This window comes from Solenopsis invicta, chromosome 6, assembly GCF_016802725.1.
Source record: "Solenopsis invicta isolate M01_SB chromosome 6, UNIL_Sinv_3.0, whole genome shotgun sequence".
NCBI classification, from domain to species: domain Eukaryota; kingdom Metazoa; phylum Arthropoda; class Insecta; order Hymenoptera; family Formicidae; genus Solenopsis; species Solenopsis invicta.
In genome coordinates this window covers 14090097-14117230 of record NC_052669.1, presented here as the reverse complement: position 1 = coordinate 14117230, position 27134 = coordinate 14090097, and the positions used below count along the sequence as shown (strand labels likewise).

At 30.8% G+C, this 27134-nt stretch overlaps 1 protein-coding gene across 2 annotated transcripts; it reads right to left on the bottom strand.

Annotated features, from left to right (window-relative positions):
* Positions 1–5141: 5141 nt before the first annotated feature.
* LOC105204966 (chitinase-3-like protein 1) lies at positions 5142–21142 on the bottom strand. 2 transcript variants are annotated; one of them, XM_011174251.3, is made up of 5 exons: positions 21051–21142; positions 13767–13830; positions 12957–13624; positions 12570–12862; positions 5142–5718 (listed from the first exon to the last, which is right to left on the bottom strand). In XM_011174251.3, the coding sequence occupies exons 2-5, from the start codon at positions 13828–13830 to the stop codon at positions 5295–5297; spliced, it is 1449 nt and encodes a 482-aa protein (XP_011172553.1). In that variant the 5' UTR covers positions 21051–21142; the 3' UTR covers positions 5142–5294. The 2 variants fall into 2 exon arrangements, with proteins under 2 accessions (XP_011172553.1, XP_039306601.1); XM_039450667.1 differs by lacking the exon at positions 21051–21142 and adding an exon at positions 15601–15642.
* Positions 21143–27134: the final 5992 nt, after the last annotated feature.

The following is a 27134-nucleotide window of genomic DNA, read 5'->3' as shown; positions in this document are numbered from 1 at the left end:
ACAATAACTTAAAAAAAAATAAAAGTAATCAATAATGATTAATACCTTTGTCTTGCACTTTACGTTTAGAAGTAACCTGTTCATGTGGTATATTTGTATTGTCTTTCAAAACAACTTCTTCATTGTCAGACTCAAAAATATAGTCAAATATATTATTAGTATTGCTTTCCACTTCCTGCAAATATTCATTTGTATTTAATTATCATTAGCATAGAAACATTCTATTTGTTAACAAAAATATACATATACAATATACAAGATACATAGACAACACAAACAAATTATACAATAATATTTTACTTACATGTGGAAAAAAACCTGTGTTGTTAAGAACTTCACTTGTTGAGGTTGACAACGGCACAGATCTCTCACGGACATCCATGGGATGCCCGGAGGACGTCTCGAGGACGTCCGTACGTCCTAAGGATGTCCTTGGACGTCTCCTAGATGAAGTGTGCTGCTAGGGGAATACCTGGGTATATCATCCATCTTGTACATTTTTTTGGAAGCCGATGTAGAAGTACATTTCTAAAAATATTATTATAATTACTAATTTATATGAAATAATTAAATTTATATAAAAATAATTTATTTGATTAATTGCATTATCTATTATTTATATTAAAAATAAATGTATTATTTTTATTTATTTTCCTATAAATAATAACGTGCTCTTAATCAAATAAATTGTTTTAATATACAAATTCAATACACACGCACACATACACACACACCTTTTTCATTTGTATAGATGGGAATTGTTCTTTCAATTCAACTTCTTGCTCAATTGCCTCACATAATTCATCGTATGTATAAGAGAATCCTCTCTTTACGATTGTATTGTTAGTGAATGTGGTAAGTTCTCTTTGTATAGTCCTGTTAAAATTTCCTCCTTCAGGTATGCCTTCTAAACCAGCAGCTTCTGGATCTATAATTTGTAATAAACTTTCTTGCAATTCCGTTAGCTCAATTACTTTTGGCGGTTCTCCTCCTGTTCCACCAGCATAACTTTTGTGCACACTTTTTCAGCACATTTGATTTCCAATCTCTCCACGTCTATGTTTAAAATATATCATTTTTTTATAATTGTATCAAAAAAAGAAACATGTAATAATTCTTCTTATAACTTATATACCTTTTGCCATTCCTTAGCTTGTTTCTGGGGTCCACTTCCTGTAGCATTTAAAGATGTGGTGATACAAGTCCACATTTCATCCTGCGTAAACAAAATTAATTTATTTGTCATTATTACATCACATTCATCTATTATTATAATAGAAATAAAATATTATAAAAAATTATTAAAAAATATATAATTTTAATGTATTATGATACATAATGTATAAGAGAAAAAGTATTTACTAAAATTTTTTTATTCCCACTGTTGTATCGTAAGCGACTTCTTGCAAAATCTTCGTTGTCCTTCATATAATTTAACAATATTCTTTTTTGTTTATCAGTAATGTTCATTTTCTTCTTTTCTCTTTTTCTTTTTTAATACCAAATTTTAATGTCGAAACGCTAAACGTGGATGCAAGCAATCCTAACTGCGCTGACTGCGCTTTTTCACGGTATTTCAATCACCGGTACGCGGTCGACCAATGACATCGAAATGTTTTGTGAAAATGTGAGATTACTATCTGGAAATGGCTAGTGACTTCATATTTTCACTCGACTTCCATAATTAGGTGACTAAAGTCACGTGAAATGAAAATGTCAAAAGTGAGTATGTTCACTCAAAAACCGTAATAGACCCCCAGGTACTCGCGAGCTTACGAGGTGTGTTCAAAAAGTATCGCGAATTTGGAATTTTCGCGGGTTACGTATATTCGAATTTCGATCTTTTTGTGGCGTTATGTTGGTACTCATGTCTCTTACTTATGCCGACAAGCTCGGCCATTTTGAATGTTCACTTAATTGTTGACAGCTGCTTTGCTTGCACGTGTTTTGGATCGTCTTCGATTTTTACCTATTCAAAAAAATGGATCAAAGAACCTGTATCAAATTTTGTGTGAAAAACGAAATTAAGTGCGCGGATGCATTCCGAATGTTGACTGTGGCATACGGAGAAGCTACCTTGGACCGAAGCAACGTTTATCGGTGGTACAAAATGTTCTCAGAAGGCCGAGAAGATGTGAACGACGAAGAGCGTGCCAGACGCCCGAGCACTTCAACAACAGACGAAAAAATTAATGAAGTGGAGAAAATGTTATTGGCCAATCGTCGAATCACCGTTAGAGAAGTTGCTGAGGACCTAAACATATCGATTGGCTCGTGCCATTCGATTTTTATCAATGATTTGGGCATGAGACGGGTCGCCGCGAAATTCGTACCAAAATTGCTCAATTGCGACCAAAAACACCATCGCATGAACATTGCTAATGAGATGTTGGACTCTGTCCGCGACGACCCAAATTTGCTCCAGAGGGTCATAACTGGTGACGAATCGTGGGTTTATGGTTATGACGTGGAAACCAAAGCTCAATCATCTCAATGGAAGCTGCCGCACGAACCAAGACCGAAAAAAGCGCGCCAAGTTCGGTCGAATGTGAAAGTTTTGCTGACAGTTTTCTTCGATTGCAGGGGCGTGGTGCATCATGAGTTCTTGCCACAGGGTAGAACGGTCAATAAGGAATATTACCTGCAAGTTATGCGCAATTTGCGCGAAGCAATCCGCCAGAAACGCCCGGATTTGTGGAAGAACAAAAATTGGCTTTTGCACCACGATAACGCCCCTGCTCACACATCGTTGCTTGTGCGCGACTTTTTGGCCAAAAACAACACACTAATGATGCCGCAGCCACCGTATTCCCCAGATCTGGCCCCCTGTGCCTTTTTCTTGTTCCCTAAACTGAAGAGGCCCATGAAAGGACGACGTTACGCTACGCTTGACGAGATAAAGACGGCATCGAAGGAGGAGCTGAACAAGATGAAAAAAAATGATTTTTTGAAGTGCTTCGAAGATTGGAAAAACCGTTGGCACAAGTGTATAATATCTCATGGGGATTACTTTGAAGGGGACAAAATAGATATTCATGAATAAATAAATAATTTTTGAAAAAACACAAAATTCGCGATACTTTTTGAACACACCTCGTAAATGGGAAGTTCTGCCGCACCCAGCGTACTCCCCAGACTTGGACGTCGGATTATCATCTCTTCCGATCGATGCAACACGCACTTACGGACACACACTTCTCCAGTTACAACGAAGTCCAAAAATGAGTGGATGAATGGTTCGCCTTGAAAGACACCGCGTTCTACCGTCATGGGATGGCCCTGTTGCCGGAGAGATGGGAAAAAGTAGTAGAAAATGAAGGAAATTACTTTGATTAAGGTATTCATTTATTTGACGAAAATACGGCAGGAATTAAATTTATCACCTAATATTTATGAAATATTTATTTAATCAAATTTATATTATTCTTGTATTTTTTATACAAAAATATTTTGCTGCTTTATTTGAAGAAAATATTTAAAACTTCTAAATAATATAACAAAAATTTTAAGTTTTTATATTTGCAATAATATTTTCAATATCTCTGCTCATATTATATATATATATATATATATATATATATATATATATATATATATATATAAATAAAATTAATTATGAGCATCATCCAGTAATATCTGCCTGTAATTCGTACTCTCAGTAGTTATTACACATACAGTAGTTGTTCGTTATTTGAACAAATTTAAAAATGTCGCAAGATTCCTGCCGTATTCGTACGGCTCTGTCTACTTCCTCGGCTTCGTCGTCGTTCTCGGTGGATCGAGGAGCTGGGAACGACGGGGAGACGCGGGAGCAGAGCTTCGCGGCTTTTCGCGCTCTCGTTAGCCGACGCTCGCGCTCTCGTTCGAGGACTGTGTTACGGAAAGCACGCGACTAACGACCGCGATCCATTTTGACTCCGTTCCGAGAACTACGATTCTTATATCGTACAGAGCGTCTTGTATTGCGTAGGCCCAGAGATCGTTGAGCTCTGTGCCGCAGTGAAATAAAGTGATATTGACAAGTTACTCCAATGCGTGTCTCTTAAGATACCTCCTTGTAATTTTCGTTTAAGCGCTCTAAGTCCAGAGAGTTTTTCTGGACCGAGGCGATATGCGAACAGTAGTCTTTCTAGTGATACCCAACAGGCGAGTAATATCCGTTTGTATTCTGTTGCTAGTAATTATTATAGAGGCAATAATATGCGTCTTGATCATTACAGAGCCACCAGTAATAATTACACAGCCGCAAGTAATAATCACACGGCCGACAATAGTTCTTTTTTGTAAGGGTATCATACCAGACTATATGTCATCGTTTACACCATCGAATTAAATTAATTTAGTACCAATATAATACTTGGTACGCGTATCAAACATCTAGTGTAAACTAGGTCTATCTGCTGTAGCTAGATAAAAACTCAAATTTTTCGTTTGTTTCGCAGTGTCCGTACTCTTCAATTAATTCAAATAACAGTGTCTGTACTCTCAGATCATTCAATTATCGTGTCATGACAGCAGCAGATAACAGCTACGTCACGGCAGTACCATGTCGTTTTTGACACTTAAGGCACCGTTTTGATTGGTCAAAGAGCAATCACCATGTTCAACTGCGCATTCTCGAGAATGGAATGATTTTGTTTTTATACCATGCTGTTTATTTTAGTTTAGTTTAGTTTCTTTTTACTGTAACGGACAACAACGCGAAAAGTGATAAAATCCAGTCTTTAAATAAAGATTATTTATTTGTTTATTATACATACGCTCTGAAGTTTTATGATATTCCTAACTGCTCACCATTCTTACCGTTATTGAACAATTGTTCAATAAAAAAAAAAAAAAAAAAATTTACATTCTTCAACCAGATCTTGCTCATTTTTTACTTTTCTTGATTTTTGCTATACCATCTATAGTTGCTTACAATTTGACCGCTTTTCTTCTACATTAAAGTTAACTTTATTATTAGGCTCTCAACTTTTTAACTGTTCAATTCTAATTAAAATGCATGTTTTATATATCGTATAATTGCATAATAGTTTTACGATAATGATAATTATTGGAATGTATATGATATAATGATTTTTATGGACTTTGTAAACGCACATACAAATAAACATTATACATTATTACAAAAAAGCAATATGACAAATCAAGCTTATATTTGATTATATTTAACTTACAAAAGGCATATAATGAAATATAAAAGCACATTTATTATGTTTTGCGCTGTATAACAAATAAAAAATGGCGTCGTAGAAGTGTATAACATTATTATCGACGTTGTAAATCATCATTCATTAATCGCATCCAGGGACGAGATGTTTATAATTGCAACCGTTGATTGTGGTATCGAAAGCTAATCCACTTGGACAATTGAATTTTTGTATGATGTAATCACCGTTGACATTTTGGCACAGATAAAATATGCTGCAATCTTCTTCATCGCGGACGTAACCATCTTTTTTGCAAATACCCTTGGGAGGTGCAGTAACCGGTGGTTGCGTCGTTTGCGGTGCTTGCGTCGTTTGCGGTGCTTGCGTTGTTTGCGGAGGTTGCTTTGTTGGTTTAGGCGGTTCTCCTCCCCTCAATCCAGCATTCAATGTTTTTAACAGAGGATATTTTTCACCACAATTGCCGAAAAAGTCGTCAGTCTCAATACTCCACAACATCGCGCCACCGAGACCCTTGGAGTTGATGTAAGCGGTTTTCTCAGTAAGAGAACTATGAACGCATGTGAAATGATTATATTATTATCACATAAACTCCAGTGAGAAATGACTTATCAAATCGATGTCGAATCGACTCATTAAATCAATATCAAAAATTTTTAAATTTACGTAAAATTTTGAAAAATTACTAGAGAAATGACACATTTTTTGTTTCATTATTTTTAACACGTTTTTTTTTTTAATTTTACTAACAACACTACGATCTGTACGATAAACCCGGGAAAAATTTTTCTCAAAATTTTCATACAAATTGAATACTTTTAAAAAATACTGAAAAAGTCTATATATCTTTCAATAAAATTGCTCATATTTGTAAATTCTGAAATACTCTAAGATTTGTATAAAATATCTGAGAACTTTTCTAAAAAATCATGAAATTATACACAAATTTCGAAAAATTTTAAAAAATAGTATGGAAAATTCTCCAGGGTTATAAAATTTTTCTCAGAATTTGCAAGTATTTATTAAGTATTTATTAAATATTTATAAATATTTATCAACTAAAACAATTAAAAACACAATTTAATTGAACTCTATAGAGTTGAATCATGTAATATACAACCAATTTGATAATTTATTATATTTTACTGGGAAATGCAGATTCAAAAACACAATTCAATCTTACTAGACCGAAGTTTTCTAGTAGTTTTCTAGTAGTTTCAATGAAACATTTTCAGCAAGTATGTCAAAATCTTGGCTGTGTTATTTTTGCAATAATTTCTTTACAATTTTTTTTCTGGAAGTGCACGGGATTTTACAAATGCTTGTTAGCATCAAAGTTATTAAATTGCTCGATAGTCAATTTAATTTCTTAATTGACTATTCTAGCTTCATGTAAGAATTATATTTCGAGGCCGACGAAAATACAGCGCGCAATTCGCATTACTTACATTTACTTACAAAATATGGTTTTTATTCTGCAAATTGCCTTGACCAATTTTTAATATAATCATACATACGTGGAAAAATCTTACTGAAGTGCTAGTTTCAGATTTTCTTTAGGTTCCCCATTTTAATAACTATTCAAATATTCAATCTTTTTATAATTTTTGAAAGCTTATAAAAAAAAGTGGGAGACAAAACATCTCAAATTTGTTGCTATATTTTTTTGTTATCTGATTCCCCACTATTCACATAAAAAAAATAATTGAGATATTTTGTCCCCTACGTGATAAAATTTTGGCTTAAACATAAGAAAAAAATAAAATTATTACCTTGGAAAAAATCTAAAATAACATAAAAATTCTTAATATTCAAGGAAAAAATTATAACAAAGAAAAAGTAATGAAAGAACTTAAAAGAAACAACCTTAAAAGAACAACATTTTAAGTTGAAAAGAATGGCTTTTTTTTTCATTAAAATTAAACTAATAGAGTATGAGTTATAGCAATTAACATCAATAATTTGGTTCTTAAGTCCATTTTTGGTAACATTGTAAATTGATAGAACACATTTAAATTTGTTTGTAACTTTTTTATTTTTGTAATATATTTTATATTTATAAAAGTTATAGCAATTTTAAAACACAGTCGGGCGTCTGATCATTTGAACGCTCCGGAATTACCCGAAAATATCCGAACTCGAAAATGACGTCACGATCATGGTGTAAAAATACAAGGTGAAACGTTCCCATGGATGCGCAATCGTCTAAAGTAATGGTGGGGGCTTTGACCAATCAGATGTTTGCCCCAAACTGTAGAGTTAAGTTAGTTACATTGATGCATATGTCATATTTTTTTTTACGTAAACCTGATATAAACTTTTTTTTATTTCTTTTTAATTCTCTGTGTTATCTAGAAATACTTTCAGTTCATTTTTATCAATAAATGTGCTTTTAAACAAATAAAGTTGTAAATGATGTTACAATTATTATATGCTTAAAAGCACATTGCAATAAAAATTAATTGAAAATATGGATCATAACGTATTCTAGTTCGTGTTAATTAACGTAAGTCTTTATTCTTTTATATTGATGTTACAAATGTTTATTAGTTATCAAGTTTTTTTATAAAAACTTTACATATTAATAAATTTATCTGTATTTTTACTATACATATTTAATATTGTGTCCAATACAAAATTTGAATTTCGCGCTAATTTTGGGGCAAACTTTGGATTAGTTTTTGATGCGTTGAGCCATCATTATGCGCAGCGTTTCACATTGTATTTTTATATGGTCACGATATTGTTGCCGAAAGCGCATAGTTGTACATACACCCATGGAATTTGATTCTGTCCATAGGAAAATTTTCCAAACTAAAAAGTCGCTATCTTTCTACATACTTACAGTTTATGATTAACGTAACGACCAATAAGCTCTACCCATAGAGAAATTATAAGTCGAATCGACGTCAATTTGACGTCGATGGCGTCTAAAACGTTTCCAAGTCGAGACACCAACGTCAATTTGACGTTTTGATAAAATAACATTGTAAATCATTTTACCTAATTTGTAAAATTGTTTGGAAACTATTTTTTTTCTTGACAGTTGTTTATTAACTGCAAAAAGAAAGCATAGCCTTCGGACAATTTTACAAATTTGTTAATGTGATTTATAGTGTTGTCATCAAAATATCTCTTTATTTAAAAATGGCATACAAGAATTGTCAGTGTCTTACATCACATGAAAATTCAATTTAATCATAATTTATGAAATCCTGTAATTTTGGATTGAAATAATGAATTTAATAAGTGAGTGCTGGAGCCATTGCTAGGCGGCCACGTTGCAATGGATGTTTTTGTAAGTGAAATGAGATTTTATATCTAGGCACCATCGCAGCTGACTCTCCAGCTCATACTTCAGTAAAACTTTTAGAAGCTACTTATTGTAACTTTGAGACGAATACTCGCTCTCGTTCTTTTTATACGTGACGTGTGTGTGGAATACTGTTCAACATAAAATTTTATATTTTTACATGTAAATAATAATTTGTATTGTTATTTAATTTTGTACATGAATTAAATGTTTGATTCAAATTTAATCTTTCTTTAATCTTTTTTAACAAAAAGAATACAAGAAATACTTTATTTGTAAATTAAACATTTATTACGTTTACATTAATGTATTCTGTTTTAATAAATCTATCTGGGTTTCGATCTTATTTTTAATCTTAATACCGTATTTTTAATCTTAATACCGTATTTTTGGTTCAGAAATTTCAATCAATTTAAATTACTTTTTTTTCAATCGGTTGTAATCGCACATTTTCGGCATATTGAATTTTTTAATCAAATGTTTTAACTTTTGGCATGATTTTTTCCATCCTTCCAGTTCATTAAACGATTTCTAGGAAATGATAATGGAATCGATGTTAACATCATTTTGACGTTGAAATTATTTTGATATAATTCGATATAGGTCATTTCTCGTTGAGTTATAGTACCAAAAAGATGTTAATATCATTTATTAACTGTTTTATACACGTTGATATTGACATCAAAATCGAAATTTGAACATTTTAACATCGATATCGACGTAAAATTTGATCTCATTTCTATCGTCAAAATGACGTCAATTTGACATCGATCTGACCTATCATTTCTCCCTGGGTAGTCGTTACATTAATCATAAACTGCAAGTATGTAGAAAGTGGTGACTTCTTAGTTTAAAAAAATTTCCCCATGGACAGAATCAAATTCCATGGATGTATGTATGTACATACAATGTCCCATGGACGTCCATAGGATATCCGTGTGCTATCTGGGGAATTATGCCACATATTTTTTCCTGTCAACTCGATAAAGAACAAACTGCAAATCATTCCTTTCATCTTACTGAGAAACGAAAACGTAAAGCAGAAGTTACTGATACTTTGGCTACAGAATGCTCTTCGTCTAATATTAGAAATAAATGAACTTACATTGCAGCTTTCGCATTCTTAACTTCAGCAGCGTTGAATTTGTCACTTGCCTTAATAAACTCACAAACCATAAATGCATCTATTTTAGGCAAATTTCTTGAGTCAACCTTAATAAAACCTGATTCTAAATTATTTGCGATATTTGAAGCTACTTTTTGTTTATAATTTGATAATAATTGTGCAAAACTATCACACAGCAGAAGGTTGAAGCGCGCGGAAAAGGAATAACATCGTAACACCAATAGCGTTGCGTTTTTAACCATTTAAACTTCTATGAATATTTGAACTTTATTATTAAATAAATATAAATAAAATAACTGATTTTATTTTAATAAATCGTTATCATAGTACTTATATTTTGATAAAATAATTAAATTTTTCAATATAAAAACTTATTTACGAACCCAATTGAAAATTGAAAAATCAATATACGCTGATTTAAAATGATCACCGCAGTCAAATATAAAATTTAAAAAATTTTTTTTAATTGATTTTAAACTCAAAATATATTTAAATAAATAATTACAACATTCAAATTTTTTAATTTATGAAGTAATTAATTAATTCTAAAGTGGTTCAAATAGAGTGAAATAAACCTATAAAGAATTTTTGAAGAATACTTCAAGACAAACTAATTATGATTAATTCTTTAAAAAATTCTTCAAATATTCATTTTTCTAATTTGGTATGTATTGTTTAAAATAAATTCTCAATGAACTACTCATCTCTGTGCTGCCTGGTTAATATGCAGAACACATTCACAATTGGTTGATATTTTTATGATGCATTATGATTATTCATAACACAGTTGCACAATAAATTTTGAAACATTATCTAATAATGTACGGAATGTTAATTATACATTAGCTTACAGAAAATTTAGCTTATGTATACTTGCAATTAACTCTTCGCGTCATAGTGTAGCCCTGGGACCACACATACCATCCAAGATTATTTTATCAATAAATCAATTATTTTATGTATTTCTTTAGCATGTTTGATATTGCTGGATAGCTAAAGATTTCCTCTAACTAATATAATAAGTTTTAGAATGATATTTTAAATAAATAATTTGTTGTTAATAAATATATAACAAAAAATTACCGTTTTTCCAGAATAATTTGTTTGTATAAAATGTTACCCAATAATCTATACCTCAAAATTACTATCTGGGGGTTTTTGAGGTCGCTGATTATAAATCCGATGTCAAAAATTCAAAACTTAAAATTCAAAATGGCTAATCCAATATAACGGACAAAATTATTAATAAATTATAGCGGACGAATTTTGCTATTTAGAAATTTTCGAGAGGGCGACACCCGTTTGGACACAGCTCAATTAGACACCAACCAATCATCTTGAATTATCTAACCTAACCAACGGAAAAACTCTATGCACCGGCCGCTGTGAGTGATGGTGTCCAATCGATGCTGTTTTTAAACGGGATCCTCCCTTTTCGAGATCGCTGATTATGAATTTTATGTCAAAAATTAAACATTTAAAATGGCGGATTTAATATAGCGGACAAAATTATCAAAATCAATTGAATTTGCTTTAAATTTGCTGTTTAGGGGTTTTTGAAATTTCTGATTACGAATCTAATGTCAAAAATTCAAAATGGAGGCTCTAATAGTGGCGGGCAAAGTTATGAAAATCAACCGATTTTGCTTGAAACTTATTATTCAGATGTTTTTGAGATCTCTGATGACAAATTTGATCTCAAAAATGCAAAATTCAAAATGACAGATGTAATATTGCAGACTTATATAAGAAATATATTTTTTAAAGTTTTAAGTAAATTTGGTTAATTTAGGAAAATTTAGTCCACCATATTGAAACCATTTTGAATTTTGAATTTTTGAAATCGGTTTCGTAATCAGCAACCCCAAAAACCACCGCATACCATATTTCAAAAAATTATATTCACTAGAAAAAAAGTGACGAAAAGAATTAATTCACATTCATTTAATTTATTCCTATATACACTGTCCACCGAAAAAACGGTACACTAAAAATTTAGAAAAAATTTACCAAATTTAAACGCTTGTAAAACAGGAAATATTTATGATACAGGGGTGTTTCAAAACAAGAATTAAAGCTTGAAACCAGTACTTAAGAAACTTTTAATGCCGATTAAGTGGCATGATTAATTTGCTAATAGCCGATGATAAAACAAAAACTTGCAAAATCGATAAATAGAACGTGCAGTTTTTAGAGTTGTGTGGAGTGAAACAGTTGACGTAACTTAATAAGGTAAAAAGCGCGTGAAAATTCGAATTTTTCCCTTCAAAATGCGCTTTTCGGAACTCGATACGATAATTTTTCGCTAAATTATGCCAATTTGAAGAAAAATTGATTTTTACGAGATAATAATGAATTATGAATTGTAATGTCGCCGTTATCAATGCAAATCACTACAATTCTGTCCAAGACATGTTGTTGGTTAAAAACATATCCGCGCGCGCGCGTGCGTGTGTGTGTGTGAGGTGGTGTCTCTCTCTCTCTCTCTCTCTGTGTGTGTGTGTGTGTGTGTGTGTGTGTGTGTGTGTGTGTGTGTGTGTGTGTGTGTGTGTGTGTGTGTGTGTGTGTGTGTGTGTGTGTGTGTGTGTGTGTGTGTAAACCATGGGATCCTTATCCTGGTTTCTAGTTTTAATTCCTTTTTTGAAACACCCCTGTATCATAAATATTTCTTGTTTCAAGCGTTTAAAGTTTGGTCAATTTTTCTTAAATTTTTAGTGTATCGCTTTTTTTGGTGGGCAGTGTATAATTATATATAATTATATACAATTATATTTGATTGTATAAAGTTATATACAAAAATCATACATGAATGTGTATAATTATATATAAAAATTTTTTACTGGGAAGGAATAGAGAGAAAATAAATTGAAATTAAAGACGCAGCGCAATTGAAATCATATAGAAAATTACTATACAAAAGAAAGAAAGAGAAGTTGTAAAATCAACAGTAAACAATACTTACGTTACATCATCGTATCCAACCCACTGATCACCCTTATAAGCATATGGAATACGATGTTCTTCATGACGAACAACGGTCCAACCACCTTGCTTAAGGAATTCGCAAATTTCGTTGTATCCAAGCATTCCACCTTCGCGTGTGTACGGACCAGCAGTAGCAGGTCCGGTGGTAGGGGCTCCAAGACCGTTCTGATTCTTATCAGCGAGAGTGAAGGCTCTACCATAGAATGGCACTCCAAGAATCAATTTTTCAGGTGGACAACCTTTATCCAACCAGTAGCTTACACATGCATCCTAATATAAATATATAAGTGTGCTCTTTTTCATTTGTTTCCAAAGATAGTAACTGCTAATACCTTATCTGAAAAGAAATGTAGAAAATACTTACGACATTAAGCTTAAGATCGTTTCCAGATTCGCCCTTACGCGAGTAAAGTGGAGCATTGAGACCAGTTGTTTTCTCCCAGGCACCGTGCAAATCGTACGCCATAACGTTGATAAAGTCAAGATATTTGGACATGGCAGAAATATCGTAGGACAGAGAGGCGGAAGACTCGGCAGCAGCAACGGCAGCCGTAAGAAGCAGTCCATGTTTATCAAATTCGGTTCTGAGTTCCTTAGTCAGTTGTACGTAGTTTTGTACGTCCTCCGGTTTTCCACCACGTTGATTTGGGTACTCCCAATCGAGGTCGAAACCATCGAAATTGTGTTTCTTAACAAACTCTACAACATTCTTGACAAATTTCGCACGAGTAGTCGGATTGCTGACGACAGTCGAATATTTGGCGGATCCCTCGTTCCATCCACCAATTGCGATAAGAGTTTTAGTCTCTGGGCTCTGCTCACGAAGCTTATTGAATCTGCCAAAACCGTCCTTACCCCAATTGTCGGGAAGATCTTGCCACGAGTCCAAAACTCGGACCTCGCCGTCCGTACTAATGCCAACAAAGGTATAAATCAGATGGGTGCAAAGATGCGGTGGAATGTAAGAGATGTCAAATTTCCCACCAGGGGGTCGGTAAACGGCCCAGCTACCGAAGTAACATACGATCTTCTCTGAAAAAGATAAAAGTCAGAAAAGTCTCACAGTTTCTTATTATGAATAAAGCGCTCACAGGGTACATGTCTTATCCTGTGAACGGAGCTACAGAAACGACTTCGTCTCTTTTTTTTATTGTTTTTCTTGATCAATACTTACTTCCCGTGTCGCCAGCCGAAGCCAAAGCAGCTAATGCTGCGAATACGAGTATCCAATGATTCATCTGCAAATTTATCATACAAATATGTACATGCAATAATTGTAATTAATAGATAAGTAATGCAGTAATTGTAATTAATAGATAAGTAAAAATGTCTATATGGTAACGTCGGTATTTACGCTGATTGAGGATTTACGCAGAATTTAGTCAGAAAAGAAAGAATAAGAGTAGTGAACAACTCATTTCTTGCATGCCTTTATAACATATTAGTAGAGGAAAAAAAAGATAATATGGCACTTATTTTTATTTTATTAAATAACTTTGTTTATAATCAATATTTTATATTAACACTTGAACAATTGTATTCGTCAAAGTGATGTTTAACAGATTCTAGAATCAAAGTAATGAAATATTTATTAATTAGGATGTGATTTATAAAAATGTGACGAATTGCATAATTGTTGGAAAAAAAAGTAATGGTAATATGGCTTAATAACCCAAAATAACCCCAAAAAAATTTGTAAAAATCAGTTTAGTTAAAAAAAAACCCACAATATTTTGTTACAAGATCATATATTTTTAATTTTCTATCGTTCAAAATTTTCTTGTGCTTAAAGATTTTAGAGATATTATATCCATGTTTAATATTAAATATTTTATCCATGTTTAATATTAAACAACAAACATAAAGTGACATTTCTAAATGACATGTTTTTGAACATCGTCCTTTAGAATAACAATCGAAGAAACATTACAATATAAAAATTTTTAGAAACTATATTAATAAAATCCTATGTTATTGTTCAACTTTGAATAACTCAAAATGTATATAGCTAAATGAAAAATTAAATAACAAAAGAACAATTGAGTATATATACAGTCGTGCAGTAATATGATCACACATTTAAAAACAATGAGAAAGTATGTGTAATCAAGTGCTAAAATAAACTTTGAAAAAGTTTAAAAGTGCTCAAAAGTAAAAATGTCTTATAACAATTGTCAGTTATTATGTTTTGGCATGTTAGCCTCAATAAAAAACGGCGAGTTACTAATTGAATAATTCCATAAACAATTTTTGGAATTCGTCACCTAATAACGAAAATAATGGGGATAACCATAATATCCACAGTAGCCATAATATCTTCTTCTCCTCTATTATATTATAATTTTAGTTTTTTGCTATCAATCTTAACAAAAACATGTTGAATCGATTTATTAACGTAGTATGTAGCGCAATCATGTAGTGTAACCTATGAATAATAAATTATTGCAAAAAGTGTAAAAAGCTAGGTTATGCGTTCACGCGTAATAAATATTCATTACGTGTTAACAATGTAAGCTTTGTAGGCTACATAATCTATATAAAATGTCATTTATATAAACTATAATATATGAATCATAGAAGATTTGAACTTGATAAGAAAAATAATGAAAATTTGATATAGGGCTATTCCGCCTAAAGGGATCAGGATCAGTCATATCTCAGAAATTTTTTAAATTTTATACATTTATAGTACTCTGAGAGATAAAATTTTATGCGAAAAGATTTTTTTAGTTGCAAAATTAAGAGATATAAGCAATTAAAAATTTGATTACCATTTTGCTAAAAAATTCTACATCCATGAGTTAAATATGAATACTTCAAAAACGTATGTTATTCAACGTAAAAATATATTTACATTTGAACATTTTTAAAATGTTCATCTTATGCAAATAATTTTCTAAGTCTGTATTGCTTTATTAACTGACATGATGCAAAATTTTTTTTGTGGCCGCATGAGAAGTTTTGTTTTCGTAGAAAGCGCGCGCGCAAATTTAATAAATTTTTGTTACCTGAGAGAATGAAATAGAATCCTTCATAATAATTATCTCACTCTGTTTAAATTACAAACTTCAGATTCACTTCGTATACAGAATATTTGATCGAGTTATATCCCAATGAGAAATAACTTATTGAATCAATATCAAAACGATATCAGTTTAATGATTTCGACGTTGAATCAATGTCGAATCGACATAGATTTCATTATCATTTCTAACTGGGACTGAAACAACAAGCGTTCAAAATATCACAAGTAATCTTCCAGACCCCCTAGTATGTTTAAGGGTTCATCACGTTTTAACCGAATAGATGTAGATTAGTTCTACATTTTGTCTAGCAAGTATTTTATGTACATAATACTCAAACTTAAATTCTTAAAACCTAATTTCTCAAAATTAATCGATTATTTCTATTAGAAATTTAGTTATAGCAACGTATCAATCACGTTTCGAACTAGTTGAGATGTCGCTACGATGTAAAATCCTACGAGTTAGCACGTCACAGTGACATGTTTGTTTTGCCTGATACAGGTAAAGTGATTATTTATAAATTATTTACGTGTCACATTTTCCACATATGAATGACCGTTTCTTTTTTTTCAAACATAAAGAAATAAATATTTCATATATCTAATTTTTTATAGCAGTAAATGGTATAAAGTTTTTATTGATATTATATTATTATTATATATAATTCCTTAAATATAATAACTAATATTTGATACATAAAGTTTTAAAGTTAATTGCACCGTTATTCTACATTATAAAAATGTTGTTGACTTGACTAAATTTTAAACTAGATTAATATTTTTCAGATCAAGTATTTATGTATTTGACTTAAATATATAAAATACTTGCACTTAAGTTTAAGCATTTATATATTTAATTTAACTGCATATACTATATATTTAACTTAACTGCATAAACACTTAGGACATTATACTAGGATAAAAATTTCAGGATTTCCCAAGAAATGTTAAATAAACTAAAGGAATTCTATATACAGTCTACATTCTAGCCACTGGACGTAATTTTAAGTCGCTCACATAGCACACTGTATCCAAAAGACGTCCTTGGGACGTCTAAGTCCTAAGCCGAGCTTAAGAACGTCCTTAGGTCGTCCAAATCCTAAGTCGATTCTAAGGACGTTCTTTGACCGTCTCTCTGTGTCATATGGCACAAACTAGGAAAGCTAAGGGAAAATAGAAAAATTCACGGTTATAATATTTTTCCACATTCCTACATTATCAAATAACTAACTCGTTTAATGTTAAAACTTTTATTTAATAAACATTTGAATTTGAACAAAGAAATTTGAGATTAAGAGATATTTTGCTTTAAACAAAAAAGACTGAAACTGCCTATGGAGGGTTAATCCAGAATATATATAATATGCAAATATGTATATAAAGAATTTAAGAAAGTTTTTATTATAAATCATATTTAAACTTATAAGATTATTCTAATAAAAGAAAAAAACATTTATATTGTATCAGAAAATTAAGTATATGTAAAATTTGTTTTTTATTGCTGCATTGGACTGCACTAGCTTTTTCTTCTTGCTTTCATCAAACAAACATACATCTAAATATTATTTTTAACGCAGAATGTGCACTACTTCAGCAATAAAAGCCAGGCCTATAATACATATGACAGCTACTCTGAATCATAAAGATCAACTTAAAATTATACATTGTTTTTAAATATTTAATCACATATTTAATCCCTTATGAATAAAAATAAAATAGAAAAATTTCTTTAATATATAATAGTTAAATTCTAATTTTACAATTTCATTTCAATTTTACAATTTTACAAAAACATATAGAAATTTAGAGCCGCTGCTCATATATCATCAAAAATTGGTTGCATTTAACGGAAAGTACAGCTTTGCAATTGTTGTAAAATTCTTCGATATAAATGGTTATATATTCAAACAGGAAAAGTAAGGGCAAATATTAATCGTATCAAAGAATTTTACAACTATCAATAGACAAAATTGATCTATGAATGAAGAAACCTCTATTTACATCCCAATAAGCAAACAATATTTTTTAAATGTTTTTTAAATGTTTTTTTAATAAAAATGTTTTCATACTTCATTTAATTATTGTATTATATTGATATATTTTCTAGTTGCATTCTTATTTAAACAAATAATAATAGAAAAATTATTACAGATGGTAATCCGCATTTGTAAAAATCAATAGAAAAACTATAATTTTATATATATTTATATAAATAATATGGTTCAATTATACATAATTCATCTTTTCGATAATATATACTTACTTAATCTATCAGTTATATATACATATTAGCATAAAGTGTTCACAGATCATTACGAAGGATCCAGTTCAAAGCGATCACAGAGGTCGAGCAACGTTCACTCGAGTTGCGACTTGGATGGGTAACCGTTTGGGAATTTCCGAGAAAAAATTCCCGATTTTTTTTGCAAAAAATGTTTTTAAAATGTTATTAAAATATTGTTTTGCTCATTGGAATTATGTAGTGTAATAGTATAATATATTTATGCGGATATTCTTTAAATCTCCTAATGGTTCTGAAATGCGTATGTATATCTCGAGGATTGCCAATGGACATCTTTAGGACTTCCGATCGGATGTCCATGGGCAAGAATGAGGCGCTCATTTGCTAGTGGACGTCCCGAGATTATAACCTGTTATATCCCTTAGGGACTATCCCTAGGATATCCCGCCCGTCCCGACAGGTCGTCCTTAGGACGTCCCGTGGACGTCCCTGTGTTATTAGGAAAGTTAAAAAATTTAGTCAAAGTAACAACTTTTTTTCAATGTATAAATTCAACATTAATTATGATGCATCAGTCAGTATATTGAATCAATTTTTATAAAATCAAATCAATGTATAAAGACGACCAATAAGACGGTGTACCAGTGCACAAATTATATTTCCAAATTCTCAACTTTGGACATCGACTCGCACGTATCGGCCGAACAAGAAATATGAAACGGGTTTCTTATTAAATTTTCATATTAGTAACGTTCCAGAACTTGAATGATTTATAAAGCGTTGAAGATAGTTCAAAAAAGAGCTAAAACGTACGTGAATCGCATGATGGATTAATTTTGATTGTAACATATGAAATATAATTTGTGCACTGGTACCCGCGCTTGACTCTTATTTGCTATTTTTTATTGATTTGATTTTGAATGTCAAGTGTTTTCTGTTGCGTTTTCAATTTTTATAATTATAAATAAGTACGCATAGTTATTAATAAATGGAAACACAAGTTAAATTAATACAGTATGATCAAAAATATAATGAAACCCATACGTTTTAACCCGTGACCTCTCACTAACACATAAAAATATTTTTACATATAATTATATATAATTAATACCGGTAGCGCGCAACATGTTTATTCAGTACAACAAAAGCTTGTAACAAAGTGGGGAAATCAGCCGTTTTTATAAAAATTTGTTGTAAATTTAAGAAATATACATTATTTTATGATTTATTACAACATATTATAATATTATTTGACTTTCTAACTGTAGAAAAAAACAAATTATATATATATATATATATATATATATATATATATAGATAGATAGATTTTTGGAATTATTATACTTTTTTATAAATAATGTATTACTTAATAAGACCCACTTATACATTTATTGTTATAGCCATTGCCATTTGTTTATAGTATGTATGTGGCTTACAACAGAGAATAATGATTTTTAATGACGCTAATTTTTCATAAGCTAAAACTGTACTAAATAGCCAGAATTTCTTAAAGTTAAAATATTAATTATAGATAAAATTAAAAATAATTGTGATGTTTTACAGTAAAATAGATCTTAAAGTATTTCGTATTTATGATTAATAATCATTTTAACAGTGAATTGGAAAATATTTTAATTAAATATGTTTAATTCCTCTGTTATTTTCAATTTATTTTTAATTTGGGCCTTATTAAAAGCACAAGAATTTAATGAGGTCCAATGTCAGAGTTTTAAAAAAATTTTTTTTTTTATTTATTTTTTTATTTAAAAACGTTTTATATAGATTATAATTTTATTTTGGTTGAAATAAACATTTTATTCTTATTTATTTCATTTTAATATCGTTGTAAATAAAATTTATAAAAAATAAAATAAGTTAGGTGAGCCTTCGACTTGGGTACCTTATATAAAAATATTTTATAAATAATCATACATAATTATATATAAAATATATATGTAAATTATATGATAATTATAGATTATTAGATTATAGATTACATAAAAATTGTTTCCAATGTGACTGAGTTTTCCTTCAGTTTCTTTTCCATAATATACAACTTATTCCAAAAAACTATGCGACATTTACATTAATTTCGACTTTCACTATGAGTATATCTGAATCCAATTTTTTTGGCATTATGGAGTAACTGCCGTACATTATTGTGTTTTGCCAAATTTTTGATACCCAAGCATTGAAGAGATTCCACTGTCGGAATGTATGCGTACTATTAAATTAATTTAATTTGCGACTTGATTTATTTATGACTTATTCATTTTTATTTATTTATTTATGCAAATTTATTTGTTAAAAAATGATTTAATATATTAAATACAAAATCATTATTCGCATTTAACTCACATAGGCATTCTCACTTATTAATATTGTAATTAATTTATCATTTTATCGCTTAATTATAATTAGTATCCTCGACAATATTTATTAAGTTATATAATGAAAGCTTACATAAAAAATTACAATTATATAGGTATATTTACAAAAATAGATGTAAAAGCATTGATCTTTTATAAAATATTAATAAGTATTAGCACAATTGATTTTGAATTTTGATATTTTATCAAAACTTTATAGAAATACATCTTACAATTAGTGATATATTTACATAATTAAATTTAGAAAAAAATATTGTTTAATGATCGAGGGAAAAAACTTTAATCGTATTTCTAAATGTTTTATACATAATACAGTAAAATAGCTATTTTAACTGTATAATGTATAAAATATTTAGAAATATAATTAATCTATATATTTATATGTTTATAAAAATGTGTAATTATTTTAAAATTATCATGTAGAAATATATTGCAACATGAAAAATTACTCATTCAACTTAGCAATATTTAAAATAAAAAAATCAAACGGTTAGTTAAAATCATTGTAAAATATTAATATCTCAAACTTAGATTTTCTCATTTTGGCAAATATTATTTAAAAATTTTATTTCTTAACTGCTACGTTAGGTCGTATTACTTTAGCACAATTATTGTGAAATTTTCCTCATGATGCTATTATTGTGCAATATTTGCACAATGTGCCTTTCGAGAATGTTGTGTATAATTAAGTATATGTTTTACATCCCAATCTTATGTACTTCTATCTTTACTTGCCAAAAATTACCATCAAAGTTGTGTCAATTTTTTCGAAATTAATCCAATTAATTATAATGTCCTTACCTTATAACTATAAACAATTTCTTCGATAGACCTTGGCACTGTGATACCAAAATTTTATTCGCGCTCGCGTTATATATACCCTATTAAAAGAACGATGCAATTTTTATCTGTTTGATTATGATAATGCTGATAAATATGAATGCAATTCACTTGTACATACGTTTAATTATTACCATGAACTTGGAAAAACATGCAGGTGCGTCACGCGCAACGTCATTATATAATTTTATTCGACACTTGATTCTACAATTTTTGATTCCGCAGATCTGATCTGAACACCTGTGCCATTCGTCAAGTTCAATTTGCCTGTGTTCTAAGAATAATTATTGGAATCTGGTCCAATTGAATTTGTTACGAGTAATGTATAATTAAAAAATAAAGAGACATTGATGAAAGCAACACTTAGCTCATTTTTACAGAAGAACATTGTTAACACATCAGCATTTGCTCAACATTTTCTACTGCTTCCTACTTCTTTTAAATAACGCTTTTACAACGCGTCTTGCTATTAAAATTTTACTATGTTATATTGTATCGTCTACATTATGTCGCTATGTCACGCAAATATCTCACAAGTGCAAAACATTAATTATCTGATATCATTGTATAAATTTACATTTGGTCTCTCAGCAAGTAATAGCAATCAAGATCGATAAATATAACGGCTGTAACAACAGGATTGGGAAGTAACGTGTTACTTTTTTCGATAACAATCATTATTTTCTTCTGTCTGTAACGGTAACGGTGACATATTTACACTTTTACAGAAACGATAACAAAGTTAATTGTTACTTTATCATTACTTCATTTCTTTATTAAACTGTTAGAAATGTTTTTAGTAATAACATTTTAACTATACATGAATTTAGTATTATGCGGATACCTGGAAAAAGGATACCTGGGATTTGGGTAAGGCAAAAGAAAACACAACAAAAATTTTTCTGGTGGCCGTACTAGAAGGACATGCGTTACGAGTCGTGCGTTTTAGTAACTCTGCAATATGGATCAGCGTGTAATATTAAGCGCTATAACACCTGTTTCCAGGAGTCGTGCAATCATCGGTCTGAATTTGAGTCAGAGGATCTAATCTCTTTAACTCGGGATTTGACCAAACGCGATCTGATTCGGAGGAAAAAGCGACGTGGGTTATTTTAAAAGATAAATTGTAAAAATTTTTCTAAATAAATTGTAAATGTTTTTCTGTAAATATTAATAAATATTTATTATAAATGTTTTTGATAAAAGGTATAAAAATATTTTATACATATGTTATTACAAAAATAAATATAAAAATCTTTATCCAAAATGTTATTAAAATGAGTTTTTCCTCCAAGTGATCACTACAACTATTCATTATTTCATGGCTCACACTATTTCCTTTCATAGTTTGAACATCATATTCGAGCTGAACAACTTGTTTTATATTAATTGTTACATCTTCTTAACAAGGAAGCTCTCTATCTCAATATCAGCAGCCACGATTATTACAACACCAATTTATTTTGAAGTTATTGTTATACTAAAGATTGCTCGAAATAAGAGCTAAAACGTCAAGATTTCAATAAGTTACTTATGTGATTATACTATTGATTTGAGATTGCTTCTCATTGCGCACTGTTTACCGCGCTCGACTCGTATTGGCCGCGTTATTTTCTGTTATTATATATTGACATTTTTACAAGTTTTAATTTTTTTATTTATGTTATTAAAAAATTTATTAATATTTTCTTAAATATTTATATTAAATAAAAAATAAATATTTACGAAAACATTTTATAAAATATTTCTGTAAATAAATATGATAAACAAAAAACAAATATTTATAGTAATATTTTATAAACATTTTCTATAAATATTTTGTTTATTTAAATTTTTGATCAGTACGCAGCACTGCCTCTAGGTGAACATGGGAGTTTTATAATTAAAAAAATCTTGTAATTAAAAAAATCATAGAACAGAGTAAAAGACCCCTGATAGTCAAGCGTTATTTCGCCTGTTAAGTAAACTAATACACTTTACGAGTTGTAAAGTTGCCGTCAATTTGCTGACACCGAAGTTCTGTGCAAACTGAGTTAGCAACATGAGAACAAATAGCCATCAATAGTTTATGAAATTTTAAGAGCAAATAGTGAGGATTAATAACGTGTCATGTTGATAGCAAGATGACAACATGCGATGATCTCGCATTTCATATACAGTATCGTGCTAACCTTTGACTATATACCTCTGGACTGTTAACGGCAGCCATTAGTGGAATCTAAGATCTCAGCGCCCCCGGGTCCGGAAGTTGGTCAAATTAAGAATTACCTAGCTACATTTCAAGTAATAATCGGTACAATCCTTTGACTCTTTGAGACTGTATAGTCAAAGGTACATACATACAACCGAGACGTGTTGAGGTTATTATTATTTGACCTATTTATGTTATAGGAACAAAAATATAAAATATAAAAATGGTTCGTTGTTGTTCTGCGGAAATGTGCAATAATAAAAACATGTAATACAATCCTGCAGAAGCAGCTTCAATAAAATCTAAAAATGTGTTATTTTACAAGTAAGTTAGATTTTATGAGATGTGACCTTACATCTCAAACACATTACTTTTTTTTGTTCAAGTAATAATAATTTAAAGAATTATGCTTCTGTAGGATTCTAATCTTACATTCATATTCATTTTATATTTATTATTATTATAGAGAATATTCTTTATTATTACATATTTATATTATATATATATATACACTACTCAAAAGAAAATAGGGAACACTTTCCAGACACCAAAAATTAGGCTATTTTCAAATGACTGTAACTCGGTGAAAAATCATCGTAGATAAAAAATAAAAAAAGCATTTTGAAGCTTGAAGATCCAACTTTAACGCTCTATCAGCAGATTTTCAAAATTCTTTTAACTTCCTTGTCTTATGCAGTAAAAAAGCACACCCTGTTTTGTTCCTTAAAATTTCGTATTTTTGACACTTTGCAGCTCGACCAACAAATTTTTTTCGAACAATTCAAGTAAAGCTTCATAAACTACAACATTTTGCCTACAAAATGCTTTTTTTAAAATTTCTCTACGATTTTTTTTGACCGAGTTACGCTACTTTGAAGCTAAACCTGCATTTTTTACAAATGATATCCGTACTCCGTGAAAAATCATCGTAGACAAAAAATCAAAAAACCATTTTAAAGCTCGAAGTTCCAGCTTTAACATGCTGTTAATGGTTTTCAAAAATTTTCTCAATTTCTTAGTACTATGCCCCAAAAAGATACACTGTTTTTTCCTTAAAATAACGTATTTTTAACAGCCTGTAGCTCAATAAAAAAATTTTTCTCGACAAATCCAATGCAAGTGCCATAAAGTATGACATTTTCTCTACAAAATGCTTTTTTTAAAGTTTTCTCTACGATTTTTTTTGACCGAGTTACAAGACTTTGAAGATATACATTTTTTACAGTACATTTTTCCGAAAAATGACGTCTACCGCCGACATTAGCATTACCCAATGTGCACCACGTGGAGGTTGTCGGTCGGATTTTTGCACATCGTGTGTGTGTGTGTGTGTGAGTGTGTGTGTGTGTGTGTGTGTGTGTGTGTGTGTGTGTGTGTGTGTGTGTGTGTGTGTGTGTGTGTGTGTGTGTGTGTGTGTGTGTTATGTATCACAGCAGAGATAAGGACCCCGCAGTTCGTCACTTCTGCAGTATTTAATGACTCCAAACCCTCTCTGCTGTGTGTGTGCGCGCGATCACATAAATTGGACCGCTAGGGAATGGAGAAATGTATATTTCTCCGACGAATCACGTTTTTGCCTTTATGGCAATGATGCTCGTATACGTACTTGGCATCGACGAAATGAACGCTATGATCGACGTTGCGTTATGCCAATACGATCCTACAACGGCGGTTCCGTGATGGTGTGGGGGTGTATATCACTTACAAGACGAAGTGATCTAGTGATCCTGCCACCTCCGGCAATGACGGGTGTTCGTTATATCAACGATATTCTACGACCACACGTTTTGCTATTAAATCGAACCTGTCGGAACTTTATTTTTATGCAGGACAACGCTCGAACTCATACGGCGAATATAACGCGACGTTTTTTTCAACGACACGCAATTAGACTGTTAAATCATCCCGCCAATAGCCCGGACTTAAATCCAATCGAGCACATTTGGGATGAAATGGAACGACGATTAAGGCGTCGCGAGGAACAGCCGCGAAATTTAGAAGAATTGGGAGAAATTTTAACGGAAATTTGGCACAACATTCCGCAAGATCGTATTGCAAGATGTATAAATATGCGAGAACGCTTGCAAGCAGTAATTGATCAGAGAGGAGGAAATACACACTATTGAACTCTCATGCGCGCGAGCGCATACACACACAGCAGAGAGGGTTTGGAGTCATTAAATACTGCAGAAGTGACGAACTGCGGGGTCCTTATCTCTGCTGTGATACATACACACACACACACACACACACACACACACACACACACACACACACACACACACTCACACACACACACACACACGATGTGCAAAAATCCGACCGACAACCTCCACGTGGTGCACATTGGGTAATGCTAATGTCGGCGGTAGACGTCATTTTTCGGAAAAATGTACTGTAAAAAATGTATATCTTCAAAGTCTTGTAACTCGGTCAAAAAAAATCGTAGAGAAAACTTTAAAAAAAGCATTTTGTAGAGAAAATGTCATACTTTATGGCACTTGCATTGGATTTGTCGAGAAAAATTTTTTTATTGAGCTACAGGCTGTTAAAAATACGTTATTTTAAGGAAAAAACAGTGTATCTTTGTTGGGGTATAGTACTAAGAAATTGAGAAAATTTTTGAAAACCATTAACAGTATGTTAAAGCTGGAACTTCGAGCTTTAAAATGGTTTTTTGATTTTTTGTCTACGATGATTTTTCACGGAGTACGGATATCATTTGTAAAAAATGCAGGTTTAGCTTCAAAGTAGCGTAACTCGGTCAAAAAAAATCGTAGAGAAATTTTAAAAAAGCATTTTGTAGGCAAAATGTTGTAGTTTATGAAGCTTTACTTGAATTGTTCGAAAAAAATTTGTTGGTCGAGCTGCAAAGTGTCAAAAATACGAAATTTTAAGGAACAAAACAGGGTGTGCTTTTTACTGCATAAGACAAGGAAGTTAAAAGAATTTTGAAAATCTGCTGATAGAACGTTAAAGTTGGATCTTCAAGCTTCAAAATGCTTTTTTTATTTTTTATCTACGATGATTTTTCACCGAGTTACAGTCATTTGAAAATAGCCTAATTTTTGGTGTCTGGAAAGTGTTCCCTATTTTCTTTTGAGTAGTGATATATATATATATATATAGTGTATATATATATATATATATTTATTTATTTGTGTATATATGTGTGTTTATATAGATTTCCAAGCGATCCAAAACTACGACAAAAATGGATACATGCATTAATTAATTTAAACAAACAGGAAAATGCATTGAACTTGCCGAAAACAGCATCATTATGTGCAGAACATTTTGAACCAAATTGTTTTGAAAAGATTGGCTTATTGCCTATTCATCTGAAGCTTCATTCCGTTCCAACAATATTTCCACATAGAAAATAAAAGGTTAATAGAAAAACATTATATAATAAAATACAATAATAGATTTAAAATGTTTTAATATTCTCCATTTTCTTTTATTTTTCGAATATATGTGAAAATTAATTTTTTTTAATTGCACGTTTGCATCATGGTTCTACATATTGAATTTGTTTCCTTTGCAGCCCAGTATCAGTACAGTTTTTAAATGAGACGATAATCACGCCTTCGCCTTCGCCTTTATCTTCAGATGAGATAATTATAACGCCTACGACTTCAAAAAGAAAAATAAGATATCCAGGCGATATCACAGATGATATTTTAGAAGAAATGACTCCGAGGAGATTGAAAGAATGTGTTCGATTGTTGAAGGAAACTTGTAAAAAAAAAGATCATGCAATCAAGCGATTACAAACTGAGAAAACCCGACAGAAAAAGAAGATTAAATCATTACAAGAACTTTTATCGGATTTAAACAAAAAGAATTTGCTT

Excerpts from the sequence above, each read along its gene's own strand:
- LOC105204966 (XM_039450667.1), bottom strand. The coding sequence starts at position 15,627 with ATGAAGGATTCTATTTCATTCTCTCAG. Across the intron at positions 13,831-15,600 it reads ATTCTATTTCATTCTCTCAG|ATGAATCATTGGATACTCGT; the intron begins GTAACAAAAATT and ends ATAAATTTGCAG. Across the intron at positions 5,719-12,569 it reads GTTGGATACGATGATGTAAC|TTCTCTTACTGAGAAAACCG; the intron begins GTAAGTATTGTT and ends ATGCGTTCATAG.